Here is a 21,427-nt window from a genome sequence, read left to right as displayed (position 1 = left end):
AAATTGTTTTCCTATTTTCAGTTGTTTTTATTTCATTTAACTTTTTTTAGTCTTCATTTAGGCATTTCTTTGAATTTTATTTTAGGTCTGGGAATGTACTCATAATTGCTATTTTAAAGTCCTTGTCTTGTGATTTGTATAAATTTCTTTTTTATATTTTATGGATTATTTGAATGCTGTAGTTCTTCTTTGAAGATCTGGTAGAATCCTGCCTTTTAACTATGTGGCCCTGGGATTTTTCAGTTGGATACTTTGAATTACTGCTTCTATGTCATTGGTTGTTTTGTTTGTTTTGGTTTTGATTTTTTGAGACAGAGTTTTCCTGTTTAACATCTCTGGCTATTCAGGAACTTGCTCTGTAGACCAGGGTGGCCTCAAACTCACAGAGATCAACCTCTGTGCTGGGATTAAAGTTGTATACTACCATCACTTGGTCATTGGTTGTTATAGGTCTATTTAAATTACCACATTTTATTTAATTTTTGTAGAGCATATATCTAGAAATATGTCCATTTCTTTTATATCTTTCATTTTAATAAAATATACATTTGAAGTTTTTCTTTATGAATTTTCTCAGTATCTATTGTAATATTTGTCTTCCCATCTCTGGTTTTATGAATTTGATTATTCTGATTAAGTTGGCTAAATGTTTGTCAATTTTGTTAATCTTTTCTAACAACCAACTATTCCAATCACTGATTTTTGTTGTTCTTTTTATTTCTATCTTATTATTTTCAGCCTTCTTTGGCTGGATGATCTGTCTCTACTACCTTGTCTTCAACAACTGATATTCCATATTCTATCTGATCCAATCTACTCATAAGGCTTTTGTCTGATAATTGTGTTTTATTTTCCAAGTTCTTTTTATTTGGATTTTTATTTCAGCTTGGCTTTTCTTCAGAGATGCTTTCTTTATCAAATTTTATTTTCACATCTAGAGTTATTTTTATTATCTCAGTCATCTGTGTTTTCAACCTTCATTCCAACTGTGGTCAGATTGCAGGATGCCATAAGGTCCCAGGGGGCCTTGTGGGTGGGATGACTGGTAGGAGGATTTGGATTTATGGGGATAATACCTGGGGTTCTGGGTTGCAGGACTTCACATGGGATAACCAGAACTGGGTGGCTGACATGTAAACAGACTCTTTTGTAGGGTATCAACTTTATTCTTTTTTTATTTTTTTATTTTATTTTTTTATTTTTAATTAATTTATTTTTTATTTATTAAAAATTTCCACCTCCTCCCCGCCTCCATTTTTCCTCCCCCTCCCCACCTCTCCCTCCCTCTCTAGCCTTAAGAGCAGTCAGGGTTCCCTGCCCCGTGGGAAGTCCAAGGTCCTCCCCCCTCCATCCAGGTCTATACAGGTGAGCATCCAAACAAACCAGGCTCCCACAAAGTCAGTCCATGCAGTAGAATAAAAATCCAGTGCCATTGTCTTTGGCTTCTCAGTCAGCCTTCATTGCCAGCCACGTTCAGAGTGTCCATTTTGATCACATGCTCCAACACTTCCAGTCCAGCTGGCCTTGGTGAGCTCCTATTAGATCAGTCCCAGTGTCTCAGTGGGTGGACGCACCCCTTGTGATCCTGACTTCCTCCATGTTCTCCCACCTTCTGCTCCTCATTTGGACCTTGGGAGCTCAGTACAGTGCTCCAATGTGGGTCTCTGTCTCTATCTCCATCCATCGCCAGATGAAGGTGCTATGGTGATATGCAAGATATTCATCAGTGTGGCTATGGGACAAGGCCAGTTCAGGCACCCTCTCCTCTGCTGCCCAAGGAACAATCTGGGGACCTCTCCTTGGACCTGGGAACCCCTCTAGAGACAAGTCTCTAGCAAACCCTAAAATGGCTCCCTTAATTAAGATATTTACTTCCCTGCTCCCATATCCACCCTTCCTCCATCCCACCCGTCCCATTCCCCTAAGCTTTCCCCAATCCTCACCTTCTTCCCTCTCTCTACCCATCTCCCCTTTCATTCACCCCCACCCCCGACCCCTGTGCACCCAAGTTTTGCCTGGAAATCTTGTCTACTTCCAGTATCCAGGAGGATAACTACATGATTTTCTTCAGGTTCACCTTCTTATTTAGCTTCTCTAGGATCACGAATTATAGGCTCGAAGTCCTTAAATTATGGCTAGAATCCACTTATGAGTGAGGACATACCATATTCCTCTTTTTGGTTCTGGGATACCTCACTCAGTAAAACGTTTTCTATTTCCATCCATTTGCATGCAAAATTCAAGATGTTATTGTTTTTTACCGCCGAGTAAAACTCTAATGTGTATATGTTCCACACCTTCTTTAACCATTCTTCTATTGAGGGGCACCTAGGTTGTTTCCAGGTTCTGGCTATTACAAATTGTGCTGCTATGAACACAATAGCAAGTTGAGCAAATGCTTTTGTAGTATGATAGGGCATCTCTTGGGTATATTCCCAAGAGTGGAATTGCTGGGTCCTGAGGGAGGTGGTTGACTCCCAGTTTCCTAAGAAACCGCCACACTGATTTCCACAGTGGCTGCACAAGTTTGCATTCCCACCAACAATGGATGAGTGTACCCCTCATTCCACATCCTCTCCAGCATAGGCTATCATTGGTGTTTCTGAGTTTAGCTATTCTGACAGGTGTAAGATGGTATCTCAAAGTGGTTTTGATTTGCATTTTCCTGATCGCTAAGGAGGTTGAGCATGACCTTAAGTGTCTTTTGGCCATTCGAAGTTCATCTGTTGTGAATTCTCTGTTCAGTTCAGTACCCCATTTTTAAATTGGGTTAATTAGAGTTTTAGTGTCTAGTTTCTTGAGTTCTTTGTATATTTTGGAGATCAGACCTTTGTCTGATGAGGGGTTGGTGAAGATCTTCTCCCAATCAGTAGGTTGCCTTTTTGTCTTACTGACAGTGTCCTTTGCTTTACAGAAGCTTCTCAGTTCCAGGAGGTCCCACTTATTCATTGTTTTTCTCATTGTCTGTGCTACTGGGGTTCTACGTAGGAAGTGGTCTCCTGTGCCTATGTCTTGTAGACTACTTTCCACTTTCTCTTCTATCAGGTTCAATGTGGTCAGATTGATGTTAAGGTCTTTAATCCATTTGGAGTTGAGTTTTGTGCATGGTAATAGATATGGATCTATTTTCATTCTTCTACAGGTTGACATCCAGTTATGCCAGCACCATTTGTTAAAGATGCTTTCTTTCTTCCATTGTATAGTTTTAGCTCCTTTGTCGAAAATCAGGTATTCATATGTTTGTGGATTAAGATCTGGGTCTTCGATTCAATTCCATTGGTCAACATCTCTGTTTTTGTGTCAATCCCAAGCAGTTTTCATTACTGTAGCTCTGTAATAGAGTTTGAAGTCAGGGATGGTAATACCTCTGGAAGTACTTTTATTGTATATTGTTTTGACTATACTGGGTTTTTGTTTTTCCATATAAACTTGAATATTGTTCTCTCTAGGTCTGTGAAGAATTTCACTGGGATTTTGATGGGGATTGCATTGAATCTATAGACTGCTTTTGGTAAAATTGCCATTTTTACTATGTTGATCCTCCCAATCCAAGAGCATGGGAGATTTTTCCATTTTTTGGTATCCTCCTCAATTTCTTTCTTCAAAACCTTAAAGTTCTTGTCAAATAGATCTTTCACTTCCTTGGTTAAGAAGATACTTTATACTATTTGTGGCTATCGTGATAGGTGATGTTTCTCTGATTTCCCTCTATGTATCTTTGTTCTTTGTGTATAAGAGGGCAACTGATTTTTTGGAGTTGATTTTGTATCCTGCCACAGTACTAAAGGTGTTGATCAGCTGTAGGAGTTCTTTGGTAGAGTTTTTGCGGTTGCTTATGTACACTATCATATCATCTGCAAATAATGAAAGTTTGACTTCTTCCTTTCCAATTCGAATCTCCTTGATCTCTTTATACTGTCTTATTGCTATTGCTAGAACTTCAAGCACTATATTGAAGAGGTATGGAGAGAGTGGACAGCCTTGTCTTGTTCTAGATTTTAGTGGGATGGCTTTGAGTTTCTCTCCATTTAATTTGATATTAGCTGTCAGATTTCTGTATATTGCCTTTATTATATTTAGGAATGAACCTTGTATCCCTGATCTCTCCAAGACCTTTATCATAAAGGGGTGTTGAATTTTGTCAAATGCTTTTTCAGTATCTAATGAAATGATCATATGGTTTTTTTCCCTTCAGTTTATTTATATGATGGATTACGTTGATAGATTTTTGTATGTTGAACCAGCCCTGCTTCTTTGGGATGAAGCCTACTTGATCACAATGTATAATTTTTTGGATGTGTTCTTGGATTCTGTTTGCCAGTATTTTATTGAGAATTTTTGCATCAATGTTCATGAGTGAGATTGGTCTGTAATTCTCTTTCTTGATTAAGTCTTTGTGTGGTTTGGGTATCAGGGTGACTGTAGCTTCATAAAAGGAGTTAGGCAATGACTCTTCTGTTTCTATTTTGTGAAACAAATTAAGGAGTATAGGTATTAACTCTACTTGGAAGATCTGATAGAATTCTGCATTGAAATCATCTGGGCCAGGGCTTTTTTTTGGTAGGGAGGCTTCTAATGACAGCTTCTATTTCCTCACAACTTACAGGTCTATCGAAACTGCTCAACTGGTCTTGACTTAATTTTGGTAAATTGTATTTATCTAAAAAAGTGTCCATTTCTTCCACATTTTCCAATTTTGTGGCATACAGGCTTTTGTAGTAAGATTTAATGATTCTCTGAATTTCCTCTGTGTCTGTGGTTATGTCCCCCTTTTCATTTCTGATCTTGTTAATTTGCATGTTCTCTCTCCGCCGTTTCAATCTATTTGCCTGCAAATTTCATAATTCTTCTTAAAGCTGAGTGATAATCCATCATGTAAACGTGCCATATTTTCTTCATCCATTCTTCAGTTGAGGGACATCTATGTTGTTTCCAGTCTCTAGCTATCATAAATAGAGCTATGAACAAGTGTCCTTGTGGTATGATGAAATGTCCTTTATATAACACAAGATGAGTCACACTGTTTTTCTCAGGCGAGGGAGGTCACATTGACTGACCAGTGAGTACTGCTTGGCTATGCATGTAGCTCTTTCCCAGGCAATTAGAAAACAGTTAGTTGACTGAACCTTGAGATTGAGTACATGCAGAAAGTCTGTTGCTGAGAAAGTTAAGTCTACTAAAGTTGCTTCAAGCTCTGACCTTGAATCAGCAATAAATACCTAGGGAAATGACCTCCTGTATTTGTCTCTAGGGGCAACTAGATATCCATCTCCAGGGGTAGCCAGTTTGCTTTGAGTTTGTTCTGAATTTTAAATTTTGGTGTCTTTGTGACTGAGAATACTAGTACTTTCTTATGTCAGTCTGAATAATGAAAAAATATCTTAGTATTTCTATTCATCAAAATTATACATATTAAGCAGAAATCATCTTCCTGACCACCTGTGTACCCAATAGATGGAATATATACATGAGATAAACACACAGTCTGTTATTAGAGAACGAATGAATGTAGTGGCACATGAGAAAATTTAGAGAGACACAACCAGTCGTTTACAGTCCGGAACTCCGTGGCTTTTCCAAGTAGGGCTCCCCATCAGAGAGTCATTCGTCTGGTGGGTCCATCTGCTGAACACTAGTTATCACCTACTGTATACTCTCATGGCAGCTCTCAGCATCTCAGAATCATTTTGATTTGCATTTCCTTGATGGTTAAGGATACTGAATATTTCTTTAAGTGCTTCTTGGCCATTTGAAATTCGTCTGTTGAAAATTCTCTACTTAGGTCTGTACCCCATTTTTTAATTGAATTATTTGGTTTGTTGATAATCTAGTTTCTTAAGGATATATATTGGATATTAGCCTTCTGTCAGATGTGGGATTGGTAAAATTTTGTCCTGTTGATACTGTCCTTTGCCGTATAAAAACTTTTTAATTTCATGAGGTCCTGTTTATTAATTGTCCATCTTAGTGCCTACCCTCTTGGTATTCTGTTCAGAAAATTGTCTGCAGTATCAATGCATTCATATCTATTCTCCACTTTCTCTTCTATCAAGTTCAATGTATCTAGGTTTATGGTCAGATCTTTGATTCACTTGTACTTGAGTTTTGTGCAGGATGATAGATACGGATCTATTTGCATTCTACATGCTACCATCCAGTTAAACCAATACCATTGTTGAAGATGCTTTCTTTTTTCCATTGCATATTTCTGACTTCTTTATCAAAAATTAGGTATATGTGGTGGATTTATGTCTGGGTCTTAAATTCAATTCCATTGATCAACATGTCTGTTTTTATGTCAATACAATGCATTTTTTTTATTCCTATAGCTCTGTAGTACAGCTTGAAATTGGGAATGGTGATACCTTTAGAAGTTCTTTTACTGTACAGGATTGGTTCAGCTATCCTGGGTTTTTTGTTTTTTCTTATGAAGTTGAGTATTATTATTCAAGGTCTGTAAAGAATTGTGTGTTGTGTATGCTTCTACTCTTGTTTAAGATATTTTTGTATTGAACTGAATAGAAGACCCAGATATAAATCCACACATCTTTGAACACCTGATTTTTGACAAGAACCAAAAAATATCAAATGGAAAAAACAAAGTATATTTAACAAGTGGTGCCACATAACTGGATATCAACATGTAGAAGAATAAAAATAGACCCATATCTATCACCAAGTACAAAACTCAAGTCCAAGTCAGAGACCTCAACATAAAGCCAGCCACACCGAACCTTATAGAAGAGAAAATGGGAAATACACTTGAACACATTGGCACAGGAGACCACTTCCTAAATATAGTTCCAGCATCACAGACACTGAGAGAAACAATTAATAAATGGGACCTTCTGAAACTGAAAAGTTTCTGTAAAGCAAAGGACATGGTCAACAAGACAAAATGACAGCCTATATAGAATAAGAAAAGATCTTCACTAACCCCACATCAGACAGAGGGCTGATCTCCAAAATATACAAAGAACTCAAGAAATTGGTCACCAAAAGAACACATAATCCAATAAAAAAAAATGGAGTCCAGACCTAAACAGAGAACTCTCAACAGAGGTATCTAAAATGACTGAAAAACACTTAAGGAAATGTTCAACATCCTTAGTCATCAGAGAAATGCAAATCAAAACAACTCTGAGATTCCATCTTACACCTGTAAGAATGGCCAAGATCAAAAACACTGATGACAACTTATGCTGAAGAGGTTGTGGGGAAAAGGGAACACTTCTGCAATGCTGGTGGGAATGCAAGCTGGTATAGCCCCTTTGGGTGTCAGTGTGACGATTTCTTAGAAAATTAGGAAACTACCTTCCTCAAGACCCAACAATACCACTTTTGGGTATATATCCAAAGGATGCTCAATCGTGCCTCAAGGACATGTGCTCAACTATGTTCATAACAGCATTATTTGTCATAGCCAGAACATGGAAACAACCTAAATTCACCTCGACCAAAGGATGAATAAGGAAAAATGTGGTGCATTTACACAACAGAGTACTACACAGCAGAAAAAAATAACAACTTCTTGAATTTTGCAGGAAAATGGACGAAGCTAGAAAACATTATTTTGAGTGAGGTAACCCAGACACAGAAGGACAATTATCACACGTACTCACTCATAGGTGGTTTTTAAACATAAAGCAAAGAAAGCCAGCCTGCAATCCACAATCCCAAAGAACCTAGACAACAACGAGAACACTAAGAGAGACTTACATAGATCTAATCTACATGGGAAGGAGAAACAGACAAGATCTCCTGAGTAAATTGGGAGCATGGGAGCCTTGGGGGAGGGTTGAAATGGGAAGGGGAGAGGAAGGGAGAGGAGCAGAGAAAAATGTAAAGCTCAATAAAAATCACCTAAAAACCATACAACAACAACAAAAATAATCCTAATAATAATAAATAAAATCCATGCCATACCTTAAAAAGATATTTTTGTATATTGATACAAATTTAAGGTTATTTTTGTTAGAACATACTGTACATATGTTTCTACTCTTGTTTAAGATATTGTGCCTATGCAGCTCATTTAACAATGTAATATAAATTTCTCATCCTTGAAAGTTGTTAATACATACTGTCTAGGATAATAAAGAAATACAGGTTGGTAGTTAGTCACCTATTACAATCAAACTTGTAATCAAGTTAGGTATGTTTTCAAGGTCTAACATGGATATATAGTTTAGGTAGACAGGTGGTCTTCAAATACTTCAGAGATCTACAGAATATGGCATTTAAAGTGTTTTAATAATATAAGGCTTTATATGACAATGAGACATGTTTGTTCCTGGCAGCACTGATCTACGTCAGTGAAGATGGTGGCCATCAAAGAAACTTCAGATGGACTTTGTTTTCTTTGTGACAAAAGTTAGTCACTGGGCAAGAAACTGCCCTTCCCATGATTGCTAACTTTATGATGTCCAAATTGGACAAACAGGACACAAAAGAAAGCTACTGTCAAACCTTGCCAAGATATGGTGGAAAAGTTCTTCAAAATTTTTGCTTCACAGAAGAGTCTGTCATATGTCCTAGGCTTGTAGGCCAAAGATAGATGCCCCAATGTTACAGAAGAACCTTGGTTGATTGTCCATGCAGCCAACTGTTTCTGTCATTTCTATAGTTTTGGAAGTTGTTTGCTCTGCTCTCCTGTTTACTCAGGTAATATATCCTTCCTGGGTCTCTGATGGAGTTGAAGACTAGATAGTTATAGTTACAGTTTTCCTTCTTACCAAATTCAGAAAAGAAACTCAAAACAGAGGTATAAGTATATAAGGTTGAGAGATATAAAAGGATAATTTTGGGTTGGTAATACAAGTTAGGATAGAAAGTAAATTGGGTATAAAACTTTTGACTCATCAAGATAGATGAGTAATGAAGTATTTTCTCTGAGTTTGTCAAATACAAATGGATTGGACATTGTGAACGTAATTCTTACCTGATAATTGTTCTTGTTGTATATAGTTTTAGTATTTTAAAGTTAAAACCTTCCATTTTTATTTAGACAAAAGGGGGAAACATGTTATATTTTGATTGCATTTTGATAATAAAGCTTGCTTTGAATTAAAAGGCAGAATTAGCCACTAGCAGACCAAAATTAACCATAGAGGTTTTGGGGGACTGAGGTCAGACAGAGATACAGGAAGTAGCAAAGCAGGGCTTAGGGAGATTCTCAGTCCTGGATGGAGAAACAGAAGAAATAAGAAGTCACTAGTGACTTCTCTGCTGCTTCTCTTATTATTCAAGTTCTTACCTCAATATCTGACTCCCAATTTTTTATTGATATAGAGTAATTAGATAAATGCAACAATTATGTTGGAATTTAGATAGGGATTGTGTTGAATCTGTAGAATGCTTTTGGTAAGATGTTCACTTTATTATGTTAATTCTATCGATCCATGAGAATAGGAGATCTTTCCATTTCTGGTATCTTTTTCAATTTCTTTTCTTCAAAGATTTGAAGTTATTGTAACACAGGTCTTTCATTTGCTAGGTTAGAGTTACCTCAAGATATTTTTATATTATTTGTGGCTATTGTGAAGGATGCTGTTTCCCTGATTTCTTTCTCAGTTCATTTTTTGTTTATATATAGGAGGGCTACTTATTCTTTTGAGTTAATCTTGTATCTCTCCACTTTGCTGAGGTGTTTGTCAGCTGTAGGAGTTCCCTGGTAGAATTTTTGGGGTTGCTCATATATACTATCATGTCTACAAATAGTGATATTTGACTTCTTCCTTTCCGGTTTCTGTCCTTTTGATCTCCTTTAATTGTCTTATTGCTCTAGCTAGAAGTTCAAGTATTTTAGATATGGAGAGAATGGACAGCCTTGTCTTGTTCCTGATTTTAGTACAATTGCTTGTGTTTCTCTCCATTTAATTTGATGTTGACTATAAGCTTGTTATAAATTGCCTTTATTATGTTTAGGTATATTTCTTGTGTCCCTGGTCTCTCCACAGCTTTTTTTGTGAAGGCTTGTTGGATTTTGCGAAAGGCTTTTTCAGCATCTAGTGAGATGATCATGTTTTTTTTCTCTCTCTCAAATTGTTTATATGGTGAATTACATAGACATATTCTCATATATTGAACCATCCCTATATTTCTGGGATGAAGCCTACTTGATCATGGTAGATGATCTTTTTGATGTGTTCTTGGATCCAGTTTGACAGTATTTTATTGAGTATTTTTGCATCAATGTTCATGAAGGAAATTGGTCTGAAATTTTCTTTCTTTGTTGAATCTTTGTGTGGTTTGGGTATCAGGGTGATTGTGGCCTTAAAAAATGAATTGGGCAATGTTTCTTCTGTTTTTTGTTTTGTGGAATAATTTGAGGAGTATTGGTATTAGCTCTTCTTTGAATGTCTGGTAGAATTCTGTGCTAAAACCATCTGTCCCTGGGGCTGTTTTATTTTTGTTGTTGTTGTTTTTGTTTTGGGTTTTTTTTTGTTTATGAGACTTTTAATGACTGCTTCTATTTCCTAGGGATTGTAGGTTTATTTAAGTTGTTTATTTGATCTTGATTTAACTTTGGTAAATGATATCTATCAAGAAAATTGTTTATTTCTTAAAGAATTTCCCAATTCTGTGAAGTACAGGTTTGAAGTATGACCTAATAATTCTTTATATTTCCTCAATGTCTAATGTTATTTTCACCTTCTCATTTCTGATTGTTAATTTGGATTTTTCTCTCTATGTCTTTTAATTTTAACAGTGGTCTATCTTATTGATTTTTCTCAAAGAACCATCTGTTTCTTGATTCTTTATATTCTCTTTATTTCTATTTTATTGATTTCAGCCCTCAGTTTATTTCCTACCATCTACTCCTCTTGGGTGTGTTTACTTCTTTTTGTTCTAGAGCTTTCAGGTGTGCTGTTAAATTGCTAGTATGCGACCTCTGCAATTTACTTATGAGGGCAGTTAGTGCTGTGAACTTTCCTCTTAGCTCGCTTTCATTGTGTCCCATAAGTTTGGGTGTATTGTGCATTTGCATTGAATTCTAGCAGCCTTTCATTTCCTTTTTTCCTTCTGCCTTGACCCAGTAGTCATTCAGTAGAGAGTTGTTCAGTTTCCATGAAATTGTAGGCTTTCTATTGTTTTGGTTGTTGATATCCAGTCTTAATCCATGGTGGTCTGATAGGATGCAGGGTTTTGTTTTGTTTTGTTTTGTTTTAATTTTCTTCTATCTGTTGAGACTTGCTCTGTGACTGAGTATGTGGACAGTTTTGAAGAATGTTCCATGAGATGCTGAGAAGAAAGTATATTCTATTATGTTTGGGTAAAATGTCTGTAGATATGTTAGATTCATTTGGTCAATAGTGTTTGTTAGCTTCATTATTTCTTTAATTTTTGTTTGGATGACTTGTCTGTTGTTGAGGGTAAGATACTGAGGTCTCCTCCTACAATGTGAGATTGTTGATGTATGATTTAAACTTTAGTAGTTTTTCCTTTATAAATGCATATACCATTGTGTTTGGAGCATAGATATTAAGAATTGAAAAATCATCCTGGTTTATTTTTCCTTTTGATTAAAGGATACTTCATGTATCCTTTCTGTCTCTTTTGATTAACTTTGAAGTCTATTTTGTTAGATATTAGAGTGGTTATACCCAGCTTGTTTCTTATGTCCATTTGCTTAGAAACATTTTCCCCCTATTCTCTAAGGTAATCTATTTTTGATGTTGAGGTATGTTTTTTGTATTCAGCAGCAGGATGAATCCTGGTTTTGCATCCATTCTGTTAGCCTGTGTCTTTTTATTGGGGAATTAAGTCTATTGATATTGAGAAACATCAATGACTAATGATTGTTAATTCTTGTCATTACATTGTTGTTGTTGTTGTTGGTGGTGGTGGTGCACATGCATGCATTCATGCACACGTACGTGTGCTTGCGCGCTTATGTATGTGTGTGTGTGTGTGTGTGTTTCTCAGAGTTTTACTGGTGAGAGACTATTTATTGCCTTTTTTGTGGATGTAATTAACCTCTTGGGTTTAAGTGTTCCTTCTAGTACCTTCTGTAGGGCTGGATTTGTGGATAGATGTTGTTTAAATTTGACTTTATAGTGTGGAATATCTTGTTTTCTCCATCTATGTGAGTGAAAGTTTTGCTGAGTATAATAATCTGGGCTGGCATCTGTGTTCTCTTATAGTCTGCAGGACATCTGTTCAGGCCTTCTGGCTTTTAGAATCTCCAGTGAGAAGTTGGGTATAATTATAATAGGTCTTCCTTTATATGTTATTTGACTTTCTTGTTTTGCAGCTTTTAAACTCTGTCTTTGTTTTGTGTGTTTAGTGTTTTGATTGTTATGTCGTGTGAGGACCTTTCTTTTCTGGTCCAATCTATTTAGTGTTCTGTAATCTTCTTGTACCTTTATAGCCATGTCCTTCATTAGGGTAGCAAAATTTTCTTCTATGATTTTGTTTAAAAATCTTTTCTAGGCCTTTGAGCTGGAATTAATGTTATTATTATTCTCCTTCTCCTCTTCCTCCTCCCCTCCCCTCCCTCTCCCTGTCCATCTCCTCCTCCTCCTTCTTCTTCTATTATTCTTAGGTTTGGTATTTTCATGCTATGTTTGATATCAGGGATTTTTTTAGATTTAACATTTTCTTTAACCAGATTTATCTATTTCTTCTGTCGTTTCTTCAACACCCGAGATTCTCTCTTCCATCTCTTATATTCTGTTGGTGATACTTGCATCTGTAGTTTCTGTTTGCTTACCTAGATTTTCCATTTCCACAGTTCCCTCATTTTGTGTTTTCCTTATTGCTTCTATTTCCATTTTTAGATCTTGAACAGTTTTAATCATTTTCTTCAAGTCTTTTGTTTTTTTCTTGGATTTCTTTAAGGGATTTATTAATTTTCTCCAATTGATTATGTTTTCCTGGATTTCTTTAAGGGATTTGTTCATTTCCTTTTTAAGGACCTGTATTATCCTTATGAAGTTAGTTTTATGGTTGTTTTCTTGTAATCCAATGTGTTGGAATATTCAGGGCTTGCTGTAAACAGATGGTTGCACTCTGGTGGTGGCATATTGCCCTGGCTGTTGTTGATTGTGTTCTTATACTGGTGTTTAGGCATCTGGGTTTAGGATGGTTATAGGCTAGGTGCTGATTTCTGAGATTGACTTTGTTGGATGGGTGTTTTTGTTTCCTGGTTTCTGTTTCCTCTCTGGTCTTCTTGCCAGGGTAGCCAGTGATTGAGTAGGGTCTCTATTTGAGCTGGGGACTGGATATCTGGCTGCTGGAGTGGCCTCTGGTCTAGTCAGGGGATCTTTTTGGTTCTGGGTGCCAGTGTAGCCCATGGGGATCTGGGTGTGACCTCTGGTGGAACAGAGGTCTTCTGCCCAAGGTGTTACTCATGTATCCTCTTTTAATGTTAGAAATGTTATTTTCCCTTGACGCACACTCAGGTCTATCCTGCTCTCAGGGTAGAGTCTTTGGGGAGTTTGCTCTGTTGTCATCTCTTCCTTCTGGCCTGTGCTGCTGCACCCCTCCTTCTCCCATCCATCCACTGCTTTCCTGACTGCTGCTGCTGAGGTCCAGCCCCCTGGATGCTGTGGCACTGTTATCTTACATGAGTTTTAGGTCCTTGTAGCTTTGGTGTTCTTTCATTATTTTCCCCCTTTTCCCTCAGACATGATGCTGAGGACCAAATTCAGGGCCTTGTTCATGCTAAGCCCATGGTTTACCACCAAGATTATATTGCCAGTTCTTGTTCCTCCTCTTAATTAGATAGCATTAAGTTATTGAATATTTTGTTTTTATTTGCTTTTGTTTTCTTCCTGGTTAGGGTTTTGTTTATTTTGTGGTAATAGGGATCAAATTCAAGGCCTTGAACATTCCAGGGAAATAATTTAGTAGTAATCTATACCCCAACCCTTTTATTAAAAATCTGTTTCTTCTGTTTTAAATTGTCTTTCTGTCCCCATGTAACCTTTCTGTGCTTTGATCTAACTTCTATTGAAGGCATCAGGAACTGCCAAAAGCCCATCATTCCCCAAACTAGAGCCTATGACACCTAATGCTGTTTCCTCATCCTGGGTATCAAGAAGGAACTGTATATCTTTAAAGTAAATTACTGAGTTCTTTTTCTGGTTCTCTTCACTATCAGGTATCCCTTAGAGATTTTAACCATTGTTGTAGTTACAGCCATCAGCTTCAGACAGCTGACTATCAAGTTTGCATTTGGAACCTTAATTTGTCACCCTTTGGATTTCTGTTGGGTGAGTGATTATTGCATTAGATCAAATATTTAGCTAAGAACCACAACAGAGTTAGTTATTACAAATACCTTTCATCCTGTCCAGAGAAGTACCCCTCACTTGAGCGTTACTTTGTTTTACTTATGTTTGACACACATAGGAGAGGATGCTTTGGAGAACAGTTGATAACTGGTAATGTCTTACAGAATAAGTAGCACTTTACTAGAAGAAGAAATTATGGATGCCATTTTATTTAGAGAAATGCTTAAAATGGTAAATGGCAGGAAATGTCTCTGGAAAGGTAGCCTCCAATACCAATTAAAATATTAGAACGGCATACAATAGTAATGGCTCGTAGCATGGAATAGTTATCTCTGAATGGGTTGAGGCTTTCACAGAAGCTTCTCACAGAAGCTAGCTGCCATTCTGGTTTTGTGCCATCTCTTATTTATCACAACTGTTTTTGTCTGTGAACGGCACAGAAGCACTCAGATGAAAAAAAGTTGAAAAATTCTCGAATTAAGCATTCCAAATGAAAGAAAATTATTTCTAAGGAAAATGTGACTTACTGAACTGAGTTGTGTTGACAGATTTCTACGACTAGTTAAGAAAGAATATACTAAGCCTGAATTTCAAAAACAGTTGCTAATGGATGAGCTCCCATTGACCAGTCTGTAATAGATCCACCATGCCCTGCATAAGAGCATCTTTATTCACTTATTTGAGAGCTGGAGCTTAAACTCAACGCCATATGAAAGCTTAGCATGTGCTCTCCCACTAGCGATTCCCTCAGTATTCTTTCTTATTTCTTTAAGAAGAAAAAAGTTACTCCATCACTTTAGTGAGATGTTTTGGAAACTTCCAGTGACACTTGAAAAAGCAAGGTTTTATTAATTAGATTGGTGCTCCAGACACCATTAGGGTCATTCAGTTGTTGCTTCAGTTTTGATTCATTAGCTTTATGTAAGAACTAGGAGTGCTTTTTAGACAAATAATAAAGCAGATTTATTTTCTGGGCTCTACTCGGTCTCTGTTTTTAAAAAAGAAAATACATAGCACCCACTAAATGAAAATCCAAAATACGAGTCCATAAAGTAGCTCACAAATCTTTAATTACCAAATAAATATTGATCTCAGACCACCCACACCTTTTTCTGTGATGGAGAATGGCTACACCCCATCAACAGTGCCCTTCCCTGATGTAGGATGTCCTTCTGTATATGTGTTGCTAAATAAAGCTGTTTTGGACAATGTCTTAGCAGAGTAAAGCCAGGTGGGAAATCTGAACATGTGTGTGTGTGTATGTGTATGTATGTATGTATGTATGTATGTATGTATGTATGTGTATATATGGAGAGAGAGAGGGAGAGAGAGAGAGAGAGAGAGAGAGAGAGAGAGAGAGAGAGAGAAGGGGGAGTCAAGCAGATACCAGCCAGCCACCGAGGAAACAAGACATGTAGAAAATCAGGTAATGTCATGGCCATGTAGCAATACATAGACTAATAGAAATGGGTTAATTTAAGATGTAAGAGTTAGAAATGTGCCTGTGCCATTGGCTGAACAATGTTGTAATTAATATAGTTTCTGTGTGATGATTCAGGTCTGGATGACTGGGAAACGAAGCTTTAATCTCCACTTACAAATGATGCCCAACATGGGGCCCAAACCTATGACCCTGAGATTAAGAGTTAATGTGGGAGGTCCTTCTGTCTATGTGTTGTTTTTATTGGTTAATGAATAAAGAAACCGCCTTGGCCTGTTGATAGGGCAGAACTTAGGTAGGCAGGGAAAACTGGACTGAATACTGGAAGAAGGAAGGTGGAGGGGAGAAACCATGGATCTACTGCCTGAGACAGATGCTGGGAACTTTGCCCGGTAAGCCACAGCCATGTGGCAATACACAGATTAATAAAAATGGGTTAAATTAATATAAGAGTTAGCCAATAAGAAGCTAGAGCTAATGGACCAAGTAGTGATTTAATTAATACAGCTTTTGTGTGACTATTTTGGGTCTAAGCTAGCCAGGCGACTGGGAACCAACAAGCAGCCCCCTTCTCCAACAAAGAGTCTCACACCTTTTTCAGTGATGGAGAATGGAGAATGACGATATACCATGAACAGTACCCTGCCCATTCCTATGACTAGTTCTTGCTGTATCCCTTGACCTTTGAATACTAACAGAAATCTCTGTGCACTTGTATCGCACCTTTTAACAACTATGGACAGCACCTTTGAACCTCTCTGCTTACGACCTAAGGGACATTTTGGTCCATTTCAAAAACTATATAACTCGGCAATTAATGATTGACTTATTTATTTTATTATAACAAATGTGCTCCTATTTTAAAGCCAAAACATCAAATTGTTACAATGGTATAGAATTTAGTAACTATATTTGGAAAGCTAGAGGTAACTGTAGAATTAAACTAAATATACTCAGTCACCATGGATAATTTCTTTTATATAATTATAACACATTTAAAATGTTCAGAGACAGCTGGATGTAGTAGACAACAGCTCTAATCCCAGCATTTGGGAGGCAGAAGCAGACAGATACCTAAATTCGAGTCCAGCCTGGTCTGCATAGTGAGTTTCAAGACAGTCAGGGCTATATAGAGAGACCCTGTCTCTAAAAACCAGAACAATACAAAAAAAAAAAAAACAGATGTTCAGAGGCTTTTTCCATACATAAACTGAGTTGGCATTTAAAACACATAAAACATTGTTTTACTATTTCCTTTAAAGAGTTTTTTTCTTTGCTTTTGAGACTCCAAATTCCCTCTCAACAAGGACCTCTCCCATGAAGAATGGGGCAGGTACATGCCGATAGAAGCCAGGGACTTGCAGGGTTAGTTTTCTCTTTCTTCTATGTAGGTCTTAGTTATTGAATTCAGGTTGCCTTTCCCTTAGGCCCTTTCATTAGCCCCTGTGTTATCTTCAAGGTAATCAAATGAAAGTTTTGAAACAAACATCTGTCTATTGTTGACAAATTTACTTTCTGTGGTGTAAAAGATCAGTTTCATGATATTCTGGTACTTCTTGGTATTTACAAAGAGAATGATTATATTGTTTCAAGAGGGTCCAACAATTAGGATTTTTCTTAATTTTTTTAAATGTCTACTATACTGTATTAAGTTGGTCACCATTAAGTGTGGTCAAAACAGTATTAGTGTTACAAGAAGACCTAAGAAATCCAAATCCTAATTAGAAATACCACATGCACACAAATTTTAGTGCCCCCTCACTTGTAGATTTCATAATTCTTTTAGACATAAAATATTACAAATTTAATTTGTATAGATTAAGTCAGTAATGTTATACTTAGTAGTTGTTCAAATTTAGAATTTTATATTAATGAGGTGTTCTTTCTCTAAACAGGAGAAAGCACCCACCACCTTCCACCTGTGAAAGCCCCTCTTCAAACAAAGAAGAAAATAATGAAACATTGTTTTCTTTGTGGAAAGAAAACAGGACTGGCCACTAGCTTCGAATGCAGGCACGTGTCCCTGGAGAAACTGAGAGGTTTTCTTTGTGGAGACTCAGCATGGGGATTCTGTAGAATAAAACAATGTTTAAGTGGCCACTTAGAATATCAAGATGATGTTCTAGTATCAACCCTCAGATGAATTCCTAATTGGCCCGAGAGAGATAGCTCATCAGTTTCCAAAGGGCATAAGTAGAGATTGCACTGTCATTGAACCAGGACATTTAAGCCAATTGGTTTGTTTGAATGTGGTTTGGAAGAGCCCTTCTAGATTCTATTTTAAGTTCAACCAAGTTTAACCAAAATTGACATTTACTATATATTTTAACATTTTGTACAGTTATTTCAAAACATATGGATATATATTCTTAAAATGGTTATTTTTTCTTTTCATAAATGTCTTTATTATTTATTAGCATTGATTGATATCTGCTCTTAGTGTGAGGATAAACATTGAAAAGAATTTTGGCCTTTTAGAGTGTATTCTGCTCACATAAAAATAACATTTTTTGTTTTACACTCTCTCGTGTCATTGCTTTTTGTTAGTTTGCAGGTTTTGTTTATTTTACAAAACAGAGTCTCATCATGTAAACGTGGCTTGCCTAGACCTTGCTATGTACACCAGGCTGGCCTTGAATTCACAAAGATCTGATTGCCTTGCCCTCATCTTCCTGCTAAGATTAAAAGCGTATAGCACCATGCCCAGCCATAAACAGCTAATTTTTATATAGCCTAATTTTCTCATGAAACTTCATTTCTTGGAATTCAAATTTACTAAGTGTAAGAGATATGCTGGACATGTTACCAGCTTTTCAGTTTTTCTTTTACTTCAAAAAGATATATACCTGTCATTCATAAACAGTTACCATGTTCTTTTGGGGGCTTTATACTTATGAGTGGAACTGTCAGTGCTGAAATTTCTGAGGCGACCCCAAGGGATTTGTTGTGGTACCTGAAGTCACTCTCTTCCCTCCTAAGGAGATGGCCCTCTATGGAAACCTGACTATTCACATGAACTTTTTTTGTGCTTTAGATGTGGAAACAACTTCTGTGCATCTCATCGCTATGCAGAAACTCACGGCTGTACCTATGACTACAAGAGTGCAGGGAGGAGATACTTACAGGAGGCGAACCCTGTGGTTAATGCACCAAAACTTCCCAAAATCTAACTCTCCTCTGCGCTTTCCTGCTCTGCCTGAGGAATCCTATTATATTGACAGAAGAAATATTGTTTAGACTGCATTATTTTTGTTCGACTCCAAAAGATTTGCCAAATAACAAGAGCACACGGTGCTCACTGTTGGAGAATGAAAATGCCTATTGTATTGATGTCTTTTTTCTTTGGTGAATCAAAAGTTTTAAAAGTAGTTTTAAAAACTTTACACTATAATGATTTAGTTTTGTTATTGCATGTCTGTGTTAAGCATTTTATATTTGAGATTGGAATTATTTATTAGACAAATCTTCAAAAGATGCACTTTAAGGAGTTACCATTGGCTGTGTACCCAGGCTTCCATGTTGTACAGAAATGAGTTCTGTAATGGCTCTGTTCAAACTGAGCACATTTTGTCCTTTTTTCTTTCTTTTCTTGTGGGGATGGGGTAGATGGGAGTTTTTCTTTCTATAAACCCCAAGTGTGAAAGTTTATGCGATTTACTAGCAAGTTCTTTTTTAGAGAACATTTGTTTTTCCAGTGTGATTTTTAACACATATATTTCTTCCAAATTCAGATACGCATTCATATATGTATCCATTCTGTAGAACACATCATGTTAATATAGTATACATTTCTTAAAATACTACTTTGTAAATGGTAGTTTTAAAATAACAGTAACTTTCTTGTTGCCATTGAAAACAGAAACCAACTTTTCACTTTTCAAAAATGGCTATATATATATTTTTTAAAAAGTCTCACAAACTTGGTTTATTTTTCTTACATATTGAGTGCTTTTACATGGGAAAATAATATTCAAATAAATATTCAACTTCAAAATGACTTTATTTGATTATTTACAATACATTTTCTTTTATAAAATACTTAGGTAAATCAGTGATTTAGTATACTTGGGGAAAATGATGGCTAGTATGAAAGGATTATTTTCAGGTCTCAGGATCATGTTCCTTAGGTGTTATCATTTTCCATTCAGGACTTTGGAAGCCACTGAAGCTGATGCCAGGCAACAGCTGTTTGGCAGCCCAGCCAGTGGCTGTGCCTTTGATCTCCTATAGGGATTCCAGGAGGTCGTTTTGGTCCTTCATAGACCACTTACGCCAGTGAGGGTTGCCTGGAGAACTCCTGATACTCTTCCCTGTTGTAGTGTCCATGCTGCTACGTATATACGATCCTGTCGTGCCTGTATACAGCCTGCAATACAGTACCATTCACGAGCCAAGCAAGGGCCTGGAGATTGACACATACACACACATACACACAGACAGAGAGACAGAGACACAGCCCATTCTTGAATTCCCCAAGAATGCCCCCTTTATTGTGTTCCCGGGCAGCTTTTATAGGGATCCTTAACTGATAGCCATGCCCCAGCCAAACTCACCAGAAACCACTCCTGAGGGTCTTGTACTCAGAGCAGCTGCAAACACAGGAAAGCAAGTTGTTTTTTAGAGCAGCTGCAAGTATAACAAGTTGTTTACAAGAAATTCAGGGTCTGGGGATCCACAGTCCCCAACACCTCACTTTGTTTCTTGTGAGAGACTGAATATTGATGGACAAAGATGCTCTTAGATCTATAGTAAAAGAATGGTTAAAAATGTAATAGAGGAGCCTTGGAATCAAAGGCAGAAGGCATGCTCTTTGTTTGATTTGTTTTGGTTTTTGAGACAGGGTCTCACACTGTAGCCAAGGAAAGCCTTTGAATTTGCAGCAATTTTTAAGCCTCAGTCTCTCTTGTGCTAGGTGTATTTGGTTTTTTCACTCCTTACTCTTTGGGGCCTGATCCCTAGCTCCCAATAAATACATGGAGTCTTATTCTTATGAATGCCTGGCCTTAGCTTGGCTTATTTCTAGCCAGCTTTTCTTAAATTATTCTGTCTACATTTTGCCTGTGGGCTTTTATCTTTCTCTATTTCCTATACCTTTCTTTACTTCTTACTCCCTGGCTTGCTGTATAGCAGGGTGGCTGACTCCTGATGTTGTCATCCTCTTCTTGCTCCTCTTTTGCTTTCCTGTTTCTCCTATTTATTCTCTCTGCCTGGCAGTCCCACCTACTTCCCTCTCCTGCCAAGCCATTGGCTGTTCAGCTCTTTATTAGACCAATCAGGTATTTTAGGCAGGCAAAGTAACCCACCTTCATAGAGTTAAACAAATGCAACATAAAAGAATACAACACATCTTTGCATCATTAATTAAATATTTCACCACATAAATTAATGTAACACATCTTCAACTAATATTCCACAACAGCTAGGATTATAGGCTTGAATTACCACACCCTGATGAAGGCATGCTTGTATGTGATGCATACATGTGAGTGTATGAGTGCACTCAGAGGACACATGTAGAGGCCAGAGCAGGATGTCAGGTGACCTGGACCAGTAGGGCATGCTTCAGTGCCGGGGTCCTAAATGGGATGGGTAGGAAAAGAGATGGTGAAGAAGATGGGAATGCTGGGTCAGGAGATCTTAAGCCAAGCAAGCTTCTTAAGTGTACAGCATCTTATGTACTGTATCCAGGGGAGAAATGGGACCAAGTTAGTGGTAACTATCATATAATGGGACAAAGTCAGCAGGA

General features: G+C 37.2%; 1 protein-coding gene across 6 annotated transcripts in view; it reads left to right on the top strand.

Annotated features, from left to right (window-relative positions):
* The window catches only part of Zfand4 (zinc finger AN1-type containing 4), a 91,623-nt gene extending 72,627 nt beyond the window's left edge, over nt 1-18,996 (top strand). For 4 of the 6 annotated variants that reach the window (XM_085686938.2, XM_048444456.3, XM_048444462.3 and 1 more), the window contains 2 exons: nt 17,577-17,694; nt 18,716-18,996. In XM_085686938.2, coding sequence (XP_085543064.1) covers nt 17,577-17,694; nt 18,716-18,851 — 254 coding nt within the window. In that variant the 3' untranslated portion in view covers nt 18,852-18,996. Of the gene's footprint in view, nt 1-17,576; nt 17,695-18,715 lie in introns of those variants that run through there. The other 2 variants (XR_015000978.2, XM_048444458.3) reach the window with 2 other exon arrangements.
* Nucleotides 18,997-21,427: the final 2,431 nt, after the last annotated feature.

This window comes from Myodes glareolus, chromosome 3, assembly GCF_982192425.1.
Source record: "Myodes glareolus chromosome 3, mMyoGla1.1, whole genome shotgun sequence".
Lineage (NCBI taxonomy): Eukaryota > Metazoa > Chordata > Mammalia > Rodentia > Cricetidae > Myodes > Myodes glareolus.
Note: the sequence above shows the minus strand (reverse complement) of the source record. Positions and strands in the feature narration are given on the sequence as shown.